Genomic DNA, 23897 nt, shown 5'->3' with positions numbered 1-23897 from the left:
TAAAGATTAACATTTCCATGAGGCTCTTTTCCTTACATGATTGAAAAAAGTGATTTTCTTTTTTCAAAGTGAGAGGGATGATTAGAAAGAGACCTGAGGTGTCAAAAGCCTTTTGTGTGGTGACTAAAACTCACAGAATTTTCTCTTAGAATTCTCTGGCTTCTATCCCCTGTGTAGTCTCACATAAACTCATCTTTTAATTTTGAATTCCAGTGGAACCTTTGAAAGAAAGATGGCATTCCAAGTGAGTCAGTTTGCTATACATTACATCTGCAATTAGACATTTGTTGCATTGAAATTAAGCCAAACAAACTTCTGCTGAAACAGGATAGGTCCAATTACGTTCTATTTCGTGTGGCACAGAAAAATCTTACCATGTCACTTTGCTGTTTAAAATCCTTCCCTTTCCCTGTCCTTACTTACAACATCCTCCATCTCAATGACGCTGAGTGCGTCCTCTACCTGACATGTCCTTCTCTCTCTTGGTGAGTTTTGCAACAATCTCAGAACAGAGATTATTTCAGTCATACATTTGTTGTCTAGACCAGTGCTTTCCAAACCTTAATGTACTTATGAATCATCTGGGGATCTTGTTAAAAATGCAGGTTCTGATTCAGTAGGTCTAGGGTCTGGCTAAGATCCTAACAAGCTCCCAGGTGATGCAGCAGGACATACTTTGGATAGCAAGCGCCTAGAAACATATGACCTCTCATTAAATTGGCATTAGTTCCTGGACATTGATAACTGAAAATATAAATTCTCTGACTCTGAGGTTGCTTCAGACTTTGATTGGCTTTTTTGTTTATTGGTAATTTTATAAAGACACTGCACGATCTGGATTCCCTCTATTTCTCCAGTCTCCTTTCTTACCAGTTCCCATTTCTTACTTTATATTTGAGACATAACAAATTATGTGAAGTTTCCAGAATGTATCAGACTCTTTTGCATCTCACTGCCTTTTCAAATACTATATCCTCTGCCTGTCCTAACATTTTGTGATGCTTCCTTTAAAACTCAGCTCGGCTGTCCTCTCCTCCACAAATCTTTTCCTAATCTCTTTCCCATATAATTGCTTAATTAAATGCCTCCAATTTACTCTCACAATGCCCTGTATTTTCTATATTATAACTTTCTCATAATCTGCTTCAATTGTCTGCTTACTTGTCTGTTCCCTTCAAAACAGTGCTTCTATGGGGAAGGCATATGCATTTTGTTCTACTGCCAATTGCAATGTCTGACACATAGTAGGTATTCATTAAAGTTTGCTGAATGAATGAGGAAGGGAGGTTGATGTGTTGGTAGTTATGCAATAATATAATGCAATATTTTTTTTCATGAAGCTTACAATTGAATTGGGAGTAACAGAAACTAAAGTCATAAAAGGTTAAGTACAGGATGAGATAATACTGTAGAAGTAAAGTTACTATGTGATTAATTTCCGAATGAAGGTCATAGAAAATAATTATTCTGAGTTCACTGGAAGAAAATGTCACTGTGGATTTATTATTATTTTTTAATATACCAGTTTTTTCCATGAGGGATTTGAGATGGCTGACAACACAATGTATTGGAGTTAATAAAAAGTATGAACGCATGTGTAGTTAAGGCAATAGTATGAGAAAAGGAGGGAGTTTAGAAGTATACAAGGAGCTCATATACTAGCATGTCTGCAAAAATGATCCTCATTAAATAATAGACAGTAAGGTTGGTGTGCTAATTTTCGTTTCCACTCTGCCTGGGAGGTTGACTTCTGTGGAGTCAGCAGCTCCATTGTCCTCTGGCTTCTGGCTGAATTGGAGCAATGGGGTGCCCTGGCAGATGATCCAGTGGGAGGAAAAAGAGTGAGATCAGGACATTTATGTTCTTGTGTTGCCTAGAACTGTCTGTGCCTGTGTGTAAATTGTCCCTTTGTTAAAGTCTCCTTAAATTGTTTTAATTTGCGTGTGCCCCCTGCTCTCTGTAGAGACTCTGATAAAACCACAGAGTTGTTTAAAGCTAGATTGAATGCTGGGCTTAATAACTTTTATGATAACCATTAATGCTATAAAAATATTTCAGGTACTTGCTACATATCAGGCAAGATTCTATGAAGAGGTGTTTCAACAGAAGAATTCAGAAAACCAACCAACAAACCTAAAATCTTGTGCTCATATTATCTATATTTTAGTGTGGTAAAGAGGGTATAAATCATATTGGAAGCAAGGAAAAATTGATATGTTTCACGCCCCACAGTTCTGCAATGTTTATTTACATCAGCCTCTAGTTTACTGCTTTATTGTAAAGCGATAATATCCCAGAGATGTAGTTTTGGGGTTGTTTCCTTTTTACTGGGGCTAGATTACCCAGAACTTTTGCTTCTCCTCTTTCCTGTTGCTAATCTTTCGGTTATTTCACTGCTCAGTGTTCCTCCATCAGGAGATATAAAAGGGAAATAAATGGATGAAAAATTTAGCTTTGACATCTATGATAAAAGGTTTTTTAGGAAGGAGACTGAAATCCTGAACTAAAATGAAGCTTTTCAGTTTATCTGGGTTTGTCTGCCCCCTATTGCCATAAAGATGTTGAGAGTTGTTTCCAGCTTGTCAAAAACAAGAGATAAAATGGACAAAATGTTATATTCATGATAATGAAGAGAACTAGGTCTTATAAATAGATATGGTGCTCTTAATATGAAGCCCTGGTGTACAAATGCTCTGTCTTTGGATGTTAGATTGTATTACAACCTTGTTTGCAGTACTTACTCAGATCATTGTTGACTCATGTGAGTTTAATTCTATGACCTAGCCAAAAAAGATCATAAATCCCAGCAGGGGAAGACATGGTTGTAGCTTGACCTTGGAAATATGAGCTAAAGGTGCTGAGGACCATAAATTCAATTTACAATAATAACAAAAATAAGATTGTTTACACTTTGCTCAGTGGATGAAGTGAAAATCTAATATTTTTCCTGGTACATGCTGTATATTTTGCCAAGCTTGATTAAATTCCTGTTTAGCAGGTATCTGAGAGGAACTGAATAAAAATACTTCATATGAGACTTTTGACTCTACTTTGTTCTTCATTATTGAACTCTTTTTTTAAAAACTATTTTTCTTTTTTTTTTCAGGTTCTATTTATGAAATGTTTGGAAGTGAATGCTGTTTGTCAACAGGAGAAGTGATTAAAATTACTGGCCTCAAAATTAAGAAGATCATAGCCGAAATTTGTGAGCACATTGAAGGTTGTGAGTCTCCACAACCATTTGAACTGCCTATGAATTTTCCAGGTACAGTATTTTGCAACCATTTCTCATTTGTAAAACTGTATTCTTAAATGGTATATACGTCTCTACAGCTGAAAACAATGAAAAACTGGTAGTTTTTGTTTTTTTTTAACTCTAGGGCAGTGGGTGAAAACATCGGGATTCTTATAGTTTAGTGATTTTAGGGACTAATAGAAGGCAAATATTTTCTCCCCTTTTCAGTAAACATTGTTTACTTAGGACTTAATATTTTCTGATAACAAATATTTAGTGAGTTTAACTATATGCACCATTAGTTGTGCCAGGTAGTGGGAATGAAGAAATTAAAGATATATTTTCATAAGTTATGTAGAACTAATGAATATTTCCTAAACATATTTACCCTCTTTATCCCTGGCTCCCTGGATCACTGCTAAACTTCACTGTCTGGCCTTACTGACAAGTTTGGCTGCTCTTCTTTAACTAGCTAACCTTCAAAAATTAGGTCAGATATCAGGTCTCCTAGAAAACTTTTGCTGACTCTATAATCTAATCTGGATACCTCTATGTTCCCGTAGTATCTTGGGCACCATAGCATGCACCTTATTGGGTAGTAATTAATGATTTTCTTATTTGTCTTATTCTTTAGACCAGGGTTGGCAGACTTTTTCTGTAAAGGACCAGATAGTAAATATTTTAGACTTTGCCTGCCAAATGGTCTCCATAACAACTACTCCACTCTGATGTTGTAACATGAAAGAAGCTACAGATAAACCAATATAAACCAATTGGTTTATAAACCAATGAACACTACATAAACCAGTGATCACACGTGTGGTTCAATAAAAATTTATTTACAAAAACAGGTGGCCAACAGAATTTGGCCTGTGAACTATAGTTTGCTGAACTCTGCTTGAGACTAAAACTCTTTGACAGATGAAATATGACGTATGTGGCTTTATTTCTATGAACAAGCACATTTTCTGGCACAGGGAACGTGCTCAATAATTTCCTGTTGGTTGAATAATTGTTTATCAGTGAATGATTAGTGAAAGAGGACAATCTAGTAAGCTGTTACAACGTAGTGTAGTTTATGGTATAACTGAAGTATGCATGGGTTCTGTGAGAGTCTTGATAAGATGGATCTAACTCCAGTTGGTTATGCTTCAGAACATGGATTTTGGAATCATTATATTTGAATCCCAATTCTGTCACTTCTTAGTTAGGTAACCTTGCCAAATTATTTACCCTCTTCTCATGTAAAATGGGAATAATAATACTATCTCTTAGTGTTGTTGGAAGGATTAAATATTGAAATATATTTATATTGGTTAGAGTGATACTTGTCATATAACAAGGGCTATAAAAAAGTGTCAGCTTATATTACCATTATTAACCTTATTATCATCATTGGTGGAGTCAGGGAAAGCTTTTCAGAGAATGTTATTCTTGAGCTGAGGTTTGGAAAATTAAAATAATTTAACTGTATGAGGAGAGGATTATTCCAAGTGCTCCAATATTTTTTCCCTTTCAACTGAAATCTTATTCCTTGTTTAATTCTAATTACTCCTCATTACCCCATCCTATATAGCAATAGACTCCCAGTTAGATTTTAAACTCAAAGAATCCAATATGTTTTTAAACCATCCTTCCTTATTTGTGAATTTTCCATTTCTTGGGGGGTAATGATTTCTAATTTTATTTTATTGTGGTCAGAAGACATACTTTGTCTTTTGAGACTAGTTTTATGGCTTAACATATGGCCTATCCTGGAGAATGCCCTGTGTTCACTTAAGAAGAATATATATTCTGCTGTTGTAGTATAGAGTGTTCTACAGATGTCTGTTGGTTTATAGGATTGTTCAGGTATTCTATATCCTTGTGGATCTTTTGTCTAGTTCTATCCCTTTTAGAAAGTGGAGTATTGAGGTTTCCAACTGTTATTGTTGAATTGTCTGTTTTTCTTTTCAATTCTGTCAGCTCTAGCTTCATGTATATGGGGACTCTGATGTAAGGTTTATATGTGTTTATAATTGTTACCTTTTTTTGGTGGAGTTTCCCTTTTATCATTGTATAATATCCTAAACAATTTTTGTTTTAAAATCTATTTTTTTCTAATATTACTGTAGTCACTCCAGTTCTCTTTTGGTTACTATGTTCATGGTCTACCTTCTATTCTTTTGCTTTCAAATAACTTGTGTCTTTGAATCTGAAGTATGAATCTACAAGTAAGTCTCTTGTAGACAGTATATAGTTGGATGGGCTTTTTTTTTTAATCCATTCTGCCAACCTCTGCCTTTTAATTATTTAATCCATTTATATTTAGTGTAATTATTGATAGTGTAAGATTTACATCTTTCATTTTGCTATTTGTTTTCCATATGTCTTAGGTCTTTTGTGTTTCTCTATTTGTCCATTTTTGCCTTCTTTTGTGTTAAATAGATATTTTCTAGTGTACAATTTTATTTCCCTTTTTTAAAAAAAAATCTTTATTTTTTAGAGCTGTTTTAGGTTCGTTAGCAAATTTGAGCAGAAGGTACAGAGACTTCCCATATACTATATTACCTGTCTCAAATTTGCACAGCTTCCTCAATATCAAAATACCACTGTCTTTTTATGGTGTGTAACATATCTTTTTAGCACTGAATAATAGTTCATTGTCTGTATGTACCACCATTCATTTTGCTATTCACCTATTGAAGAACAACTTGGTTGCTTTCATGTTTTGGCAATTATGAATAAAACTCCTATAAACATTCATGTGCAGGTTTTTGTGTGAATATTAATTTTCAACTGATTTGGGTAAATACCAAGGAACATGATTGCTGGACCATATGGTAAGGATATGTTTAGTTTAAAGAAACTGCCAAACTGTCTTCCAAAATGACTGCATCATTTTGCATTCCTACTAGCAATGAATGAGAATTCCTGGTGCTTTGCATCTTCATCAGCATTTTATGCTGTCAGTGCTTTGGATTTTGGCTCTTCTAATATGCATACAATTGTGGTATCTTATTGTTTTAATTTTCAATTCCTTAATGACGTATAATGTTGAATATATTTTCATATGCTTATTTGCCATGCCACGTTCTTTGGTGAGGCATCTGTTCATGTCTTTTGCCCACTTTCTAATCAGGTTATTTGTTTTATTATTGTTGGCTTTTAAGAGATCTTTGTGTATTCTGGAATACAAGTCCTTTATCAGGCATGTCCTTTGCAAATATTTTGCAAATATTTTCTCTCAGACTGTGGCTTGTCTTCTCATTCTCTTGACAGTATTATTCACTGAGCAATTTTTTAAAAATGAAATCCAGCTTATCAATTATTTCTCTCTCTCTCTTTTTTTTTTTTGTGGTACGTGGGCCTCTCACTGTTGTGGCCTCTCCCGTTGCGGAGCACAGGCTCCGGACACGCAGGCTCAGTGGCCATGGCTCACGGGCCCAGCCGCTCCGTGACATGTGGGATCTTCCCAGACTGGGGCACGAACCCATGTCCCCTGCATCGGCAGGCGGACTCTCAACCACTGCGCCACCAGGTATTTTTCTCATAGATTTTGCCTGTGGTGTCATGTCTAAAAATTCATCATCAAACCTAAGGTCATCTAGATTTTCTGCTACATTATCTTTTAAGAGTTTTATAGTTTTTCATTTTACACTTAACTCTGTGATCTGTTCTGAGTTGATTTGTGTGAAGGGTGTTAAGACCTGGGTCTAGATTCTTTTTTTTTTTTTTTTTTAACATGTGAATGTCCAATTGTTTAGCACCATTTATTGAAAATACAATTTTTGCTCCATTGTATTGCCTTTGCTCCTTTGTCAAAGATCAGTTGACCATATTTAGATGGGTTTATTTCTGGGCTATCCATTCTGTTTCACTGATTTGTTTATTCTTTCACCAGTACCACACTGTGTTGATTACTGCAGCTTTATAGTAAGTCTTGTCAGTTCTCTGGCTTTGTTCTCCTTTAATGTTGCTATCCTAGGTTTCTTGCCACTCCATATAAACCACAGAATCAGTTTGTCAGTATCCACGGAATAACTTACTGGGATTTTGACTGGCATTGCATTAAAGCTATAGATGCAGCTGCAAAGAACTGACATCTAAACAATATTATATATTCCTATTCATGAAGATAGAATATATCTCCATTTATTTAGTTCTTTTATTTCTTTCATCAGAGTTTTGTAGTCTTCCTCATATACATCTTGTACATATTTTGTCAGATTTATACCTATTTCATTGTTTTGGTGCTAATGTAAATGGTTTTGTGCCTTTAATTTCAAATTCCACTTGTTCATTGCTAGTATAAATAAAAGTGATTGACTTTTGTATATTAACGTTGTGTCTTGAAACCTTGCTATACTTATTAGTTCTAGGAGATTTTATTGATCCTTTCAGATTATAATTGAATACATTGTTGATATTATTATTATGAGCAAACAAAATTTGTAAGGTTAACTAAGAATAAGAAAATAAAAGTTTTTACTTTATTCTCACTCATTCCTTTTCTGCTGCTTTCCCTTTATGTAATTCCAAGTTTCTGACATACAATTTTTCTTCTCTCTGAAGAACTTTTTTTAACGTTTCTTGCAAAGCAGTTCTATTGGAACAAATTCCCTCAGTCATTGTTTGTCTGAGAAAGTCTTTAATTCTCCTTCACTTTTAAAGAATATTAGGATTCAGATTTCTTGGTTGGTGGGGTTTTTTTCCCTCAACGCTTTAAATATTTCACCCTCCTCTCTTCTTGCTTGCATGGCTCCTGAGGAGTAGTTAAATGCAATTCTTACCTCTGTTCTTCTACAAGTATGATAGGTAAGATTTTTTTCCTCTGACCTTTTTCAAGATTTTTTCATTACTTTTCATTTTCTGCAGTTTGAATATGATGTTCTTATGAAGTTTTTTTTAGAATCCTGTTTAGTGTTCTCTGAGCTTCCTGGATCTGTGGTTTGGTGTCTGACATTAATTTGGGGGAAATTATCAATCATTATTTCTTCAATTATTTCTTCTGTTTTTTAAAAATAAATTTATGTATTTATTTATGTATTTATTTATTTATTTATGGCTGTGTTGGGTCTTTGTCGCTACGTGCAGGCTTTCTCTAGTTGTGGAGAGCAGGGGCTACTCTTTGTTGCGGTGCCGGCTTCTCACTGCGGTGGCGTCTCTTGTTGTGGAGCATGGACTCTAGGCACGCGGGCTTCAGTAGTTGTGGCACATGGGCTCAGTAGTTGTGGCTCGTGGGCTCTAGAGCACGGGCTCGCAGTTGCTTTGTGGCATGGGGAATCTTCCTGGACCAGAGCTCAAACCCATATCCCCTGCATTGGCAGGCAGATTATTAGTGCCACCAGGGAAGCCCATTGCTTCTGTTCTTACTTCTCTTTCTTTTCTTTCTGATATTTCCATTATGCATATGTTACACCTTTTGTTGTTGTCATACAGTACTTGGATATTCTGTTCTGTGTTTTTGTTTTATATTTTTTTCCTCACTGCTTTTCTGTTTTAGAAAGTTCTGTTGATATATCCTCAGGCTCAGAGATTCTTTCCTCAGCTATGTCCAGTCTGCTAATGAGCCCATCAAAAGCATTCTTCATTTCCATTACAGTGTTTTTGATCTCTAGCACTTCATTTTGATTTTCTCTTATGCTTCTTTCTCTCTGCTTACGTTGCCCACCAGTTGTACTTTATCCACTAGAAACCTTAGCGTATTAATCATAATTGTTTTTAAATTCCTGGTCTGATTGTTCCAACATTGCTGCCATATCTGATTCTATGCTTGATTTGTCTCTTCAGTTGTCTTTTTTTGCTTTTTTTAGTATGCCTTGTACTTTTTTTCATGATGGTTAGGCATCATGTACTGGTTAAAAGGAGCTGTAGTGAATAGGCCTTTAGTAATGTGGCAGTAAGCTGTGGCAGGAGTGGAAACATTCTCTAGTCCTATGATTGTTATAGTATTTTTGTGAGCTTGTGCCTCTGAATTGTGAACTTCACAAATGCTTCTCAGTCCCATTCTCTGCATCTTTAGGTGGAACGGGATGGCTGGAGTGGGTTGGAGTTGGGTATTTCCCTTCTCCCCTGTGGGAGACCAGAGCAGGCTAAAGCTGGGTATTTCCCTTTCCCCAAGTGGAAAGGTGAGAGTGGGCTTTTGTTGTGTATTTTCCCTAAGTCGAAGGCTAGGGTGGGTGTTAGTTGCGTATTTTCATCCCTCTGGGTCAATGAGTCCTGATAAAACACCAATAGTTTCTCTCGAGGGCAGGTCTTATTAAGAACAGAATGCTCTGGCCTATTTCAAAATGGTTTCTTTTGCCTTCCCCTCACCAGAAGCATGAGGGGATTTTTCTCTGATATTCACTGTGAGAGCCTGGTTAAGTTTTTGGTGGTAAAACTTACAAAACTGTGGGCCCCCCTATGACTAAGTTCCCCTGGAATTTTTTACTCTCAGACTTTCTGAGCCTCTAGTGATTCATTAATTACAGGTCGGATTTGTCTACCCCGGTATTAGTTTTTGTAGCAGTTTCTTTTGTGGTAAATTGAGATTCTCTGTACTTGCCTGTCTGTCTCTCCAGTTTTGGAGGCAGTAGTTTGTCCTGTGATCTCACTTCTCTGATATATCTAAGAATAGTTGTTGATTTTTCAGTTTGTTCAACTTTTCACTATTTTTTTAGGACAGAGTGACAACTTCCAAACTCCTTATATGCCATGCCAGAAACCAGAAATCTGGTGGTTTTTTAAAAAATACCCATATATATATTTAGTTATTTTATCAGTGGTAGCCTGGGGATTACAATTAACATCTTAATTTATAACAATCTAGTTTGGATTAATGAATTTAATTTCAATAGCATATAAAATTTGTCTCCCATATAGCTCTGTTTCTTACCCCTTGGTTCAAATTTTTATTATTATAAAAATTACATCTTTATACATTGTGTGCCTATCAGCACAGATTTGTAACTGTTTTTTATGCAATTGTTTTTAAAATAAGATATGAGAAAAAAATTGAAAACAAAACATACATTTAAATTTTCTTTTAATTTACTTTCAGAGTTATTTTTATTGATACTCTATTTCTTCACATGGAATAGAGTTACTGACTTGTGTCCTTTCATTTCAGCCTAAAAGACACCCTTTAATGTTTCTTGTATGGCAAGTTTGGTAGTGATAAATTCTCTCAGTTTTTGTTTATCTGGAAATGTCTTAATTTCTCCTTTAGTTTTAAAGGTTTTTTTTTTTTTCTGGACAGAGAATTTTTGGTTAATAGTCCTTTTCTTTCAGTACTTTTAAGTATGTCATCCCAGTGATTTCTGTCCTCCATGGTTTCTAAGTAGAAATTAGCTTTTAATCTTATGAGAAACCCTTGTATATGATGAATCTTTTCTTCTCTTCTTTTTTCAAAATTCTCTAACTGTTGATTTTCAACATTTTAATCATGATGTGTCTAGCCATGGATCTCTGAGTTTATTCCACCTGGAGTATGTTGAGATTCTTAAATGTGTAGATTAATGTTTTTCATCAAATTTTGGAAGTTTTTGCCATTATTTCCTGAAATATTTTTTCTACACATTTTTCTCTCTCTCTTCTCCTTCTGAGGTATTCATTATTCACATATTGATATGCTTAATGGTGGACTTCCCTGGTGGTGCAGTGTTTAAGACTCCACGCTCCCAATGCAGGGGCCGTGGGTTCGATCCCTGGTCAGGGAATTAAGATCCCACAAGTGGTGGGACGCGGCCAATAAAAAGAAAAGAAAAAGAGGGTGTATTATATGCTTGATGGTGTCTCATAGGTCTTTGAGGCTTTGTTTATTTCTCTTCATACTTTTTATTTCTTAGAATGGATAGTCTCAATTGACCTGTTTTCAGATTTGACTTATATTCTCTATTTGCTAAGACTTAATAATATACTTTATTAAGTATTTCCATACTTCCTTTTCATTTGTAAACATAGTTTCTTTTAGTTCTTAAAACATATTTAATATAGCTGTTTAAATTCTGTCTCCAGGAATTCTAGTGTCTGGGCTTCCTCAGAAACAGTTTCAATTGATTGATTTTCTTTCCCCTTGTTTATGGGCCAGACATTCTTGTTCCCTTGCCTGTCTCACAGTTTGTTGTTGAAAACTGGATATTTTCAACAATATAATGTGTCAGCTCTAGAAGTTGCATTCTCCTCCCTCCTCAGGGCTTGTTTTTGCTGGTTGTTTAGTGACTTTTCTGAACTAAATCTGTAGAGTCTGCATTCTTCATCATGTGTGGTCATTGAAGTCTCTGCTCAATTAGCTTGGTTGGCAATGAATGTCTGGACAGATATTTCCTTAAACAGCTGGAATCAAGAAGTCTCCAGTCCTTGTTAAGAGGTTCTCTGTTCATTTGGAGGCATGCTTTCAACACTCAACCAGGCAACTGAAAACTCTTGCTTAGCTTTTACTTCCTGTTCATGTAGTGCTTCAAAGTCAACCAGATTTGAGAGCTTACAGACTTCTCAGGTCTTTCTTGAGCATGCACACAGTTCTGGGCATGTGCACAGTAATATACATGTATGTGGTCTTCTAGATTTCCAGGAATATGTTGGAACTTCTCAATGTCCTTATGGACATCTCATTCCTCAGCTTTTTCTTTTAGGCTTTTTGGTTAGCCCATTTTTTTCCCCCAACTGTTAAACACCACTGCAGGCAGCCACAAAAATTAAATAATTGCCTCTCATTGTTTTTGACAAATGCTCTGAGGAAAAGTATTTTCCACTCACTGAGCTCAAAATAGATCAAATAGAGACAGCATTACAAATAGAATCTTCCAGGAAGTCACCAGACATGTCAAATAATGACAATTTTCTGAGAATGATCTTGGAAGGAACTCCAACTTCTTTCTCCTCCATCTTGTGACTGCTAGGCTGCTGGCTTTGCCATGATTGCGGGCTGTTGGTTTTCAAGGCTACTGTGGAATTGAAGGGGTTTGGAAGAATGGGAATACAAGCAAGTTAAAATGCCGCAAAATTTGCTGTTCTTACCAAGATTCAGCTACTTTTTCATTAAAAAATGTTCTCCAGATTGCTGCAATTCTTTGGTTAATTTCCAGAATTCTGAAAAAATTAATCCTGACTTTTTTAACCAGTTTCTCTACTGCTTTTTGGAGGAGACAATTTTCAAAGGTCCTTATTCCACCATTACACTGACATCATCCACTGTTCTGTATTGAAGTGAAGTATATGAACACAGATCCTTAATTTCTCATTGGTAGTTCAAAAGTTTTGATGAAGGTGACCATAACCTTGTCAAGGGTACCTAGGGTACCCTTTCTTTGCAAATAAAGATGCCCTACTGAAGAAAGATATCCAGCCTTCAACCAGTAAATATAGCTTTATAGATGCAGCTCCAGCAAATGAAAACTCAAGCAACAATTAAGAAAGAAAAGCTTTGTTAATTTGGCAGGGACTCTTTAAGGGAACAAACTGGAAGGTGATTTTTCACTAAAATGTGAGTGGGAAACTAAACTTGCAATATACATAACTGGTTGCGTATCCTATATTAATGTTATGTTTCCATATATCTTTATTATGTCATCTCAAAAAATGTTCAATATATTAAAAGAAATAAAAAGCAATCATTTCAGTTCTTTATGGAAATAAACATACTGCTTTAGAAGCATAATTTGTTATTTTAGAAGACAGCCCTCATAGCTAAGTCCATAGCTAAGTCCTAAGGAAACATGCCATTCTTGCCAAACACAACAAAAATATATTCTGATATTTGGTAGTTGATTGCGTTGTCCACATAGATCAGTAAATCATGTACTGTTTGGGTTATAATGAAGTTCCAAATTTCTGGAATACTTCTTGGAACTATTTGTTCCTCCTATATAGTGTTATTAAGCATGAATAATAAATGCTTTCTCTTTAGACATAAGAAATAGCCTGAAAGAGTTTAAATACATTTTTTTCTGATGGACAGAGTTTATTTCTAAACAGCAAGTTTACATAATATCTCTAAACCATATGTTCAAGGAAGGTTGTCGTTTCATCTGTAAAACCACCATTAAAATTACAAGGCTAGATTGAAGATATTTTTCTGTTTGAAATTTTAGATCATATTTTATGAATTTTATTATTGTGGAGGAATTTTGTTGCTGGAGGCAACAAAATGTGTAAGAAATGTGATAGTAGAGCTTAGACATGGAACATTCTCTACTACTCTACAGTCTATCTTGACCATATCACACTCTCAAATGAGAATCCTAACGATGTGCTAGACACCATTCTAAATACTTTTGCATATAAAACTGTTCTAAACACTTTTATGTATACATAGGTTACTAATTGAATTCACATTTTACATATGAAAAAACAGAGTTACAGAAAGGTCAAGTAACTTGCCCAAGATCTCATAGTTAAGTAAGTGGTTATGTTAAATCTACACTAGCACTGTTGAATAGAAATATAATGTGTATTCATCCAACATTATTTATGTGGCTATCCCAGGAAGCTTCACTTCTTTGACACATGGTCCACTCCGTAGGGTTTCCCCTGAGTGAGTGATCCGAGCAAGCCCAAGATGGAAACCATAGTCTTCTGTAACCTAATCTCAGAAGTGAAATACCATCACTTCTGCTATATTCTTTTGATCAGACAGACACATGCTGGTGCAATCTGGGAGGGGATTGCACAAAGGTGTGACAACCAGGTGGCAGGGACAGGAATCATTAGAGCCATCTTAGAGGCTACCTAGCACAGATATTTTTAAAAGTAAAAAAAAAAAAAAAAGTGAATTAATTTTAATAATGTATTTTAGGTAAAAATATGTATCTAAAATATTATCCTTGTAATATCTAATCAATAGAAAAATTATTGAGATATTTTACATTCTTTTCATGTTAAGTCTAAAACCCAGCATGTATTTTCCACTTACAGCACATATCAAGTCTGGCCATGCAAATTTCAAGTGGCCAAATTTCAAATGCTCAATACAATGCTCCAACTGTGGTACTATATTGGAGAGCACCAATACAGATCTAAACTGTTCCAGAGTCTGTGCTCTGAAGCACTTTTTGCTTAATCATAGAAAAGAGTGAGATGGTCTTTTTGTCAACCAACATCAGTGTTATAATGGGGATCCACAAATCCCCTGGATATGTGACATCCTTTCTAACTTTCCTGTTACATGCAGTAAGCATTGTAATGTTAAAAAATCTAAATTAATGCTACTCCTAAATAACATGACATAGGAATTTTTAAATGAATGTTAGAAAATTTATTAACTATAAAATTGCCTTCATATGTTTAATGGATTTGAGTCATGCTTTAAAGACAAACTTTAGGCATTGCTTCCTACATAAATTAATTTCTACCAGATAAATGGAAAAATGGACTTCATCTGTCAAGAGGTCAAGCCATCTTTAAGTAGCCTCACAGCTGCCAGGCCGACTTGCCACACTTCATAAATTAGATCAGTAATGAAACAATAAGCCCATATGACTGTAGTAGTTGATTCCTCATGGTACAGCCGACAGCATGAGCATCATGCTTTAATGGTTCCCCTTGAGCCCCATCTCCCACGGGTGAGATAGAACAGGCCAGGTGGGTGCCCAATGCACAGTGGAGGAACACTGAGTTTAGGAAATCCCCAAAGTATAAGAGGCTGATGGCCAATCTGCCATTCTTTGCCCTTGAAGAAAACATGTCTTTATTACTTTGGGATGTAAGAAAATCTTGGAGGAGAGGAGGGAGACTTTAGTATCCTAAAATGCCTCTCAGGAAGGAGATACCCCCTATCATTGCCATACTGGTCAAATATTTTACCTCCAGTTTCTGAGGCACGTAGAAATGCTGTGGAGGATTATCTCCCAACATATCTATATCCCTTAGCAGTAAGACTGTTTCCAAAATCATTTTAATTATAAATGTGAAAAATATAGGAAAGTAGTAAGAATAACCAATGACAAAATTCGATTAATAATATAATTATTTCTTCAAAAAATTAAGGTTAAATGATTAAAATTTATGAAACTTGCTCCTTTATGCATGGATACCAAAACACCTAATACATACATAATGTATGTACATTCATACATTAAATATATTTAATAATAATTCACTTAAAATTCAGAACGAATTTTCTCATTGTTTCATTTGGGAAACTATGTACTTAATCAATCGAAAACATGTAATATTATATTCAGTGGTGATTTATTATATTTCATGTACCGTTGAAATGACTAAATCTTTCACATTTAACCATTTTATGATTGTAGCTATTTTTTGACTATAATATCAGTTTATAAAGGGACCTGATAAGAAAATTATGTAAAAATATTTAAAATATATTTGATAGCTTTATAGTAAATAACTTTTAGTCTTCTGTTTTTTAAATGACTTACGTTAAAAGAAGTAAGCTACAGGGAAGAATTTGTTCTTATTTTTCCATCTGGATGTTATGATGACACATGATTCAGAAAAGCCCTAAATAGGGCTCCCTGCTTTTTGGACAATTTTCTATTCAAGGAATCATGGACCATTCTTCCAAGTTTTCTCGGTCAACCTCTCTTAAAGCATCTCTTCCCCCACTGTGCTCACTTAAGCAAAATAGATTCATCTTTGCTATTATACAAAATATTTTCCTAGACAAAAAGGGGTATTCTGCATATATGATGCAAGAAAATGTGAAGTAATCTAAATGCACAAAAAATTCAGACTTTTACACTAATTTTTAGTTCCATTTTTTATTGGCCTATGTTTCCTTCTCTTCAGTACGTGATCAGATTTCTTTTCTAAGTCTTTGGTCTTTTGATAACTAAAATATATATTATCTGGAACACAAATGGACTGCAGTTCTAGGTCAAAACGTTCTTTTCACCCACCCATGTACATTTGAGAATCAGAATGGAATTCTGTCAGAAATATCATTTTAAAATAGGCTTTTCTACAACTGGCACTGTTCTATAAGTTCTCATAGTATTAATATTTTGTGCACATCTTCTAAAAATCTATCTCATCACTTTTTGCTCTTACCATCTCCTCTTTCATGCACAATTCCTTCAAAGCTCTTTATGGTGTTGCCTCAACAGTATCACCATGTAGGAACTCTCATGAGAGTAACCAGACTGTCCAAACAAATTGTCTACTCGGTCTTCATTTCCTGAAGTGGACATTGGCAAAACACATTACTGTATTTATACATAATTACATATCAGAGATTTAGAGGTTCTGTCATTGGAACAAAAGATCTTTTTCAGTAGACTTTATTTTTTAGAGAAATTTTAGGCTTTCACAACAAAATTGGCATAAAGTACAGAGATTTCCCATATACCTCTACATTTGCACAGTCTCCTCCATTGTTAACATCCCCTACCAGAGTGGTATTGCTTGCTACAACTGACGAATTTACCTTGACACCTCATAATCATTCAAGTTCATGGTTTACATTGTAGTTTACTCTTGTTGTATGTTCTATGGGTTTAGACAAATGACATGTATCCACCATTATGGCATCATACAGAGTATTTTCACTGCCCTAACAATCCTATGTGTTCGGTCTGTTCATCCTCTCTCCCTCACAACCCCTGGTAACCACTGATCTTTTTACTGTTTCCATAGTTTTGACTTTTGCAAAATGTCATACAATTGGAATCATTGACTATGTAGTCTTTTCAGATTGGCTTCTTTCGCTTAGTAATATGCATTTACGGTTCCCCTATGTCTTTTCATGGCTTTCTAGCTCATTTCTCTTTAGCGCTGAATAATATCCCGTTGTCTGGATGTACCACAGTTTATTTATCCATTCACCTACTGAACGACATCTTAGTTGCTTCTAAGTTTTGGCAACTATAAATGAAGCTGCTATAAACGTCCATGTGTAGAAGTTATAAAATGTATTGATTTTTCCCAAATTTACCAATGCCACATCTATCTTGTAGAAAATTAGAAAAGGGAAGAAAATGCAGGGGTGAGAGAATAGCTCCCTATAATCTCATCACCAGAGCTATTTAGCATTAATATATAGTTTCCTTCTGTTGTTTTCCAGTAGTACACCTACACACATACAGACATGTTTTAATATAATGAGAAGTAAGCCTATTTCTGAGGACTTGCCTATGTCATTAAATATTCTTCAAAACATAATTTTTATTTTCTATATAATAGTCCATCATATACTTATACCATAATTAATAAATCCATTCCAAACATGGTCATTTGTGCAATTTATGCTATAATGAACAGCCTTTTAACTGAAGTTTTGCCTGCATTTCTGATTATTATGATAATTTCATATACATAAAATTACGACTTCAAAAGTAAAAATGTTTTTAAAGCTTTTGATGCATATTACCAAATCACATTCAATAAAGATTCTGCCAATTTACATCCCACCAGGAACTAATGACAGGGCCCATCTACCTGCTTTTTTCAAGCTATTACTTAACTGTCCATCTTTCCTCACTCCCACTTTTTAAATTAACAGCTTTATTGAGCTATAATTTACATAGCATAACATTCAGCTGTTTTAAGTATACAGTTTAAGGGTTTTTAGTGTCTCTGTCTCAGGTTGTTTTTTTTTTTTAGCAACATGAATTTAAATAAATGAAAAGAGGTAATTGTTAAGTGCTTACTACAAACTTTGGGCTGTAGAGGGTACTTAGTGATTGTTAAATATCTTTAAAAAACTTTAGAGAGGTTTCTTTGTTTCATGAGACCCAGCATGGTTAGGCCTCTAATGCTCTTATTTCAGCTCTATCTTCCTTATTATGAAAATAAGTTCTCTGGCCTTTGGGGGCAGCTGATCTGTTATGCTTAGTTTTTGATGATGGGGTAAATTTTCATCTTTTTCTAACATATTCTGTGTCTTTTTGTGATACTTTATTGCGAAGTTAGAGACTGTCAGGTGTAGGCTGCTAGACAGTTGACGTTTAAATCCCTCTTGATCAGATATTAACCATATGAAGCTCCAATTTGTTTATCTGTAGTGTCTAAAGTGGTCAACAACAGCAAGTCCAGTCTCTCTGATCTTTCCTGCAAGCTATAGTCGGGGCATATCTCTGAATAGTCTGAACTAGTTCCAAAGTCGTTACCTGCGCCGGATCTCCCAGTGCTCTTAACAAGACATCTCAAAAACTGCTCTTGAGCTCTTGCTGACTAAATACCCAGTCAAATCTTCTGTATGAAGTCCAGCAAACTGTTTTCCAGAGCCAATCCAGTGGAAATGATGGTGGGCTTGCCAGTTGAAGAGTTATTACCAATTTCAGGTGGGATTTTCAAATTTATGTTACTCGAGTTAGTTTTTTGGTTGCCTAGTAATATGGGATCAAAAGGATGTGCTTAGGAAGAAAATGTTCCTTTATATATGCTGGTGAATTTAGGAAAAAAAAGTTTGGTTCTCTTTATTGTGCAAATCAAAACCTATTTAAATCTTAAGCTCTGAAATCCGTTTAAAACTTATGGTTACGTTGGAAAATTACCTCTCTTCCTAATTTGAATTTAATGTAAACTGATTTTTAATTGTTTTGCATAACCATGGGTAACAGATTTTTTTGAACACTGCATGGTAAAAATCAGCAAATATGTCGGACAAAGCACAACATTAAAGGAAACACCACAGCATATGTTGACAGTTATAGAAGAATTGCTGCTGTTTTCACCCTTCACACCAGAATAATTTTTTCAATATTTACCTCCCATGTGTAGAGAGGGAAACATATGGGGTTTTATATAATCATAAGCATAAACAGGTGGCTACTTAGGTACATTTAATTTGCAAGCAACATCAATACTGAACAACGCAATCAGCACCACATGGCTCCCAAACTCTTTCCACTAACATTCCATTAGCAAAATTAAGATCATTAAAATAGCGGGAGGGTATACTCCTCCCTCAGTTGGCTTCAACTACCCTTCAGAGCCATGAATAAAACACATTTTCAAAAATGCCTTGGCATTTTGCTGCTTCTTTTGTTCAAGGGAACTTCAGCAACTGTGTATAATGTATACCTTGTGAATAACTATAACCAGCACAATATTTGCATTTAAAATGTGCTCACATCTCCCTATAATCTGCTTATTATGGGCATAAAATTTTGGTGGTTAAATTCTAAGCAATTCATCAAAGCCTGGAGTCAGACAAATTCCTCAAAGCCACCTGGAAATATTTCTCCAAAGGCAGTGCACCTAAAGAGGTCACCTGAGGCTCTTTTCCATAATCAAACACTCTGGCAAAACCTGTAATGGTAGCTGGGAACTTTTTTTGCTCAGGCTGTGTCAGATACTGAACTGTGGATTCTACATATTTTGTCTCATCTAATTTGATCCAAACTGGATCCTCTTTGGCCCTGTAAGTATTCATCTCTCTGATGTTATAACCATCCTACAATGGCTTAGAATTCCAGAGTGAAAGAAAATGGTATGAAAGAATACCTATTATTTCTTGTATTTTGCTTTTTCAATGCTTGCTCTGTGTCAAGTGCTATCTAAGCATGTTACATGTATTGACTCATTTAATCATCACAATGACTTTATGAGGTAGATGAAACAATTTTCTCCATTTTATAGAAAAGGAAATTATAACCCTGAGAGTTTAAGTTCTCAAGTTTACACAGTGGGGAAAGGACTGAGGCCAAACTTAAACCCAGGTTGTTTGAATCAAAAATTCATACTTTTAACCACTTCACTTTCCTATTGGGATAGTAGTGTGTTGCTAGGCCTGAAAATTCTATTGCCTAAAGTCAGCAAGAGCCAGGAGTAGTAAATGTGTGATATTTTGACGGTCTCCTAATAAAGGGGGACCTAATGTCTGTGGGCATTCTTTCCAGTCCTGATACCTCTATGTGTCTTCTCCTAACAAAAGGGGCAGTGCTCTGGAGAACTGTAAGAGTCCAGAGAACTGTGCTCTTGCCAAGGTTTATGAGAAGAAGAATTTCTGACATCTTCTCGCCTCATCCTGGGTCTATTACTCATTCTCACTGCTTAGGAGAGAGAAAGCTTTAACGTGAACAAGGATGTATGGCACTTTTAATAGTAAAGCCATGATTATAACAGAGATTTAGGCATTGATATCAAATTATATCATTTGATTCCAAAGTCTAACATTATTAATGTAAATTATTTGTTAAGTATCTCAAATGTTTTAGATATTGCCTATCGCTCCTTTCAAGGCTTTACTGGGAAAATAAAGTTTTTTTTCATGCAGTGGTTGAACCATCGAGGTAAAAATGAATCAAAAGATTTTATGATTTATTCTTTCTATCGCCAGGTAAAAGAACTATTAAAAATTGTTAATAGCTATTATAGATCATTCTGATTTCATTATACATGTAAAGACATTCACACATAGGAATTCTACAGCCACACTTAGCATCTAACACTTAACAAACTTGGTCACCATCTTAGATATGTCTTCTCCCCCTCCTAAATACTCCATTAAATTACTACACAAAATTTTCTTATGAATTTGACTTTCCTCACATTCCTTGTTTCTGCTCTTGGAGACTTCTGTCAAGATTGTTTGAATCACTCATTAGTTGATGATTTTCAGTAATCTCAGAAATCTGGAGAATTTTCTCACAGTTTGGACATTATTATTATTATATGTTTCATTACTTTGCTCAAGAATTTTGAGTTTTTTGCTTTGATAGGGTATTTCATGCATCTCGTTTTAATCTGAAGTTAAATAGAGATGCTTGAGCTAAGATTCTAGTCAAAATACCAGATTTGGGATAGTCTTGAAGAAGATAGTTTTTGTAGGATGTGCTGACCTAAGAATTGTCTTGGAAATGTAACAGAATAATAGGAAAATGTGGAATGAGAAACCTGTATAGGCAAGTATAAAATAACAAGGATGCTTAGGAACTTGATTGCAGGACGAAGTGCCATTTTAAAGAGGCAGAGGCATACACTCACAAAAATAAGTGAAACACACTTTGCTTTATTGGCAGAGAGACAAGACACATGATCAAAAATATGTAGCAGTCTGATTTGTCTCTAAATCTTCTCCTTCACATAGCTCAGTCCATTAGAAATTTTTGAGCAGTATCTCAAATATATATGTATTTATTTAAAATTATGGCAGCTATGCATATATATGCATGTATATTTGATGTGTTGTTAATCTGTATCTCAAAGGCAAATTTCTTTATGATGATAGTGGATATGAATCCACATGTTGATAACTTTAAAGTGTTAAAGAAGTTTCAGCCACTCTTCATATTTTATTAGACGAGAGTGTCATTGTTTTATTTCATAATATGGCTAAAGAAGAGATTGAGTGATAGTAGAAATGTCGACTTCGTCCTTTTTTTTGTTCACTTGTGTTTATATTAGTTTTATTTTCAGTACATGATTTCTTTGCAAGAAATGTGTGAAGCCATTTATCCATTTTGTGAGATTTACTTTATTTAAAAACTGTGATAATGTATTCTGGAAACCCACTTACGTATGGCCAGGTGGTCTGCAGCACACTCAAAGAACATGATCTTGTGGACAGCGCTGTCAACCCCTTCAGCTTGTGCAGTTCCCAGGCCTCCTGCATGCCTGTACCTCCAGGCACGTGGCCATCTGATGTGTGAGGAGATGAGACTAGTGCCAATCAATGTCAAATATCAGTGAAGTTCACTTTCTTACGTTGCTCGTTTTAAAAAGTTCTAAGAATTTCTGCACCCAAAAGGAAGGTGAAAGGCTGGACAAACAATTTACGATTTACAATAATAATGAAAGGCTTAAATATGTAACCATATGATTAAGCCCTTGAGCTTTAGAGACACAAAATCCTACTTGTATCTTATGAGCTGTGTGATGATAGAGAATTTATGGTATCTCTTCAAACTTTCCTGTGGTTATTTGTGAAGTGTTTGTTTTTTATTTCTAGCTACCTCGTATTGTAATTTGGAAAATTGAATTCTATCAGAGATGTAAATTTCCAGCACATTCTAAGCTGCTAATATTTTAATAATCCTAATGTTGATAATATGAGAGGAAGATGAGAATTAGTACATAAAGTTCACTCTAAGATTCCTTATCTCAGAGATAGAGGGAATACATTTGGTTTGAACTGTGAAAGCAAGCTAGAGATTAGACAAAGAAAAAAGATTGTGAACTCTTTTCACACATAACATCATACACAATGATCTTATGTATATAAATAATATTGTGATACACAGGTGGAAATTTTAATTTTTTAAATTACTCCCATTTGTGTGAGAATTGATGAGATAGAGAAAAAAGTAGAAAAAAAATCTGATGAGTGTAAATTCTTCACTCTGAACCAGGAAGCTATTTTTGCTCTTCTCATACTGGAGGGTCTGGAAAGGCTGACCAATGCAAAGGGAGGGCCAACCTGTGAGACCCACATACATATCTTGTGAACTGGAATAAACATGTTCTCATCGGAAATGTCCTTGTAAGTCATTTGTGTGACAGGGAGGTGGCCTGATGTGGAGGTAAGATTATGAGATTTGGATTTAAAAGGTCTGGCTTGAGATTCCATAGCCACGACTATGAAAATCGTGACCGTTTTTATATCCCCCAGTAATAATATTTGTTTTACTGTTCTTGAAAGAATATAAATGATGCATATGAAGAAAATTATTCAAGTTTGTAACTTTTTAAGCAAATTTCAGTTGTTACTCTTACTATTAATAATAATGATTGCAGATCATTAAGAATTGGATAAAAATATAAACTCCCCAAAAGCCTGAGATTCAGGGACAAGATCTTAAACACTAAATTTACTTATTGACTATTTTTCAACAGATCAACTAATTGCATTTCCTTATAATTTTTGTTTCTCAAGTAACATACTCCTTATGAACAATTTCTCCTAGGTAAAAATAACACTAATATCCATTTTAATAGGTGACAATCAAATTTGGAGATAGAAATCTATTTTCTTTCTGCTTTTTAACTTACATTGTGAGGATTACATATTGGCTTATTTTATTATCTCTCTAATGATCACTCAGCTCCTGAAATATGTTTTGTTTTGTGTTTTGAAAAAATAACAAATTATATTTTCTCTAGTATAAAACTATTATTACACTCTTTGAGAAAAAGCTGGAGGAAAACAGTTGGTTGAATTTAAAGCTGATCATATCTATGGTGCTATAGTTTATTCTGAAATTAAAGTTCCAATGTGACATCATTCACATATATATGTATATATACATATATAGCTGTATATACTTGCCCTACTTTGTATGGTATCGAGTGGCTGTTTGTAAGAAGGGACTTTTTGGACTGGCTGCAATAACATATAAAGAAATAAGTTAATAAAATATTTTTCCTGTACTCTGCCACTTAGCATGCTAAACTGTGTCCTTAATCATCTCATAAGGGAAAACACACAGATTTCTTAGATAGATTTTTCTTGCAATAGAGACATCCAACAAGACAGCTCTGAAGTGTGTGATTAACTTGAAATAATAGTGGCCCTTAGGGTTTCAGGCTTTTTCTACTTCATAACATTTTGGGTCTGTTATTACCTTAGGTGAACACAATTCCCCAGGAAAGAAGATGCTGACTTAACTCTTCTGTGACTTATGTCATCAATATAGCAAGGATAGAAATGAAACCATGTTTCTCTACGCTTATGAGATTCTAGGTAGCTATTATTTAAACTTATTTCACAAAAACTGCTGAATTTTTTATACCCTGATGATGACTGTGGACTCTTAGAAATAAATCTTCACATGGAAACAAATGAGATTAAACATGT

The 23897-nt window shown here is 34.9% G+C and overlaps 1 protein-coding gene across 1 annotated transcript in view; it reads left to right on the top strand.

The window, feature by feature from the left end:
* THEMIS (thymocyte selection associated) overlaps nucleotides 1–23897 on the top strand; it is a gene marked incomplete at its 3' end in the record, with an annotated part of 146539 nt that overhangs the window by 31205 nt on the left and 91437 nt on the right. The window contains exon 2 of the mRNA XM_007461253.1: nucleotides 3107–3265. Coding sequence (XP_007461315.1) covers nucleotides 3107–3265 — 159 coding nt within the window. The remainder of the gene's footprint in view (nucleotides 1–3106; nucleotides 3266–23897) is intronic.

Source organism: Lipotes vexillifer, unplaced genomic scaffold, assembly GCF_000442215.2.
Source record: "Lipotes vexillifer unplaced genomic scaffold, Lipotes_vexillifer_v1.1 scaffold201, whole genome shotgun sequence".
Taxonomy (NCBI): Eukaryota; Metazoa; Chordata; class Mammalia; order Artiodactyla; family Lipotidae; genus Lipotes; species Lipotes vexillifer.
Note: the sequence above shows the minus strand (reverse complement) of the source record. Positions and strands in the feature narration are given on the sequence as shown.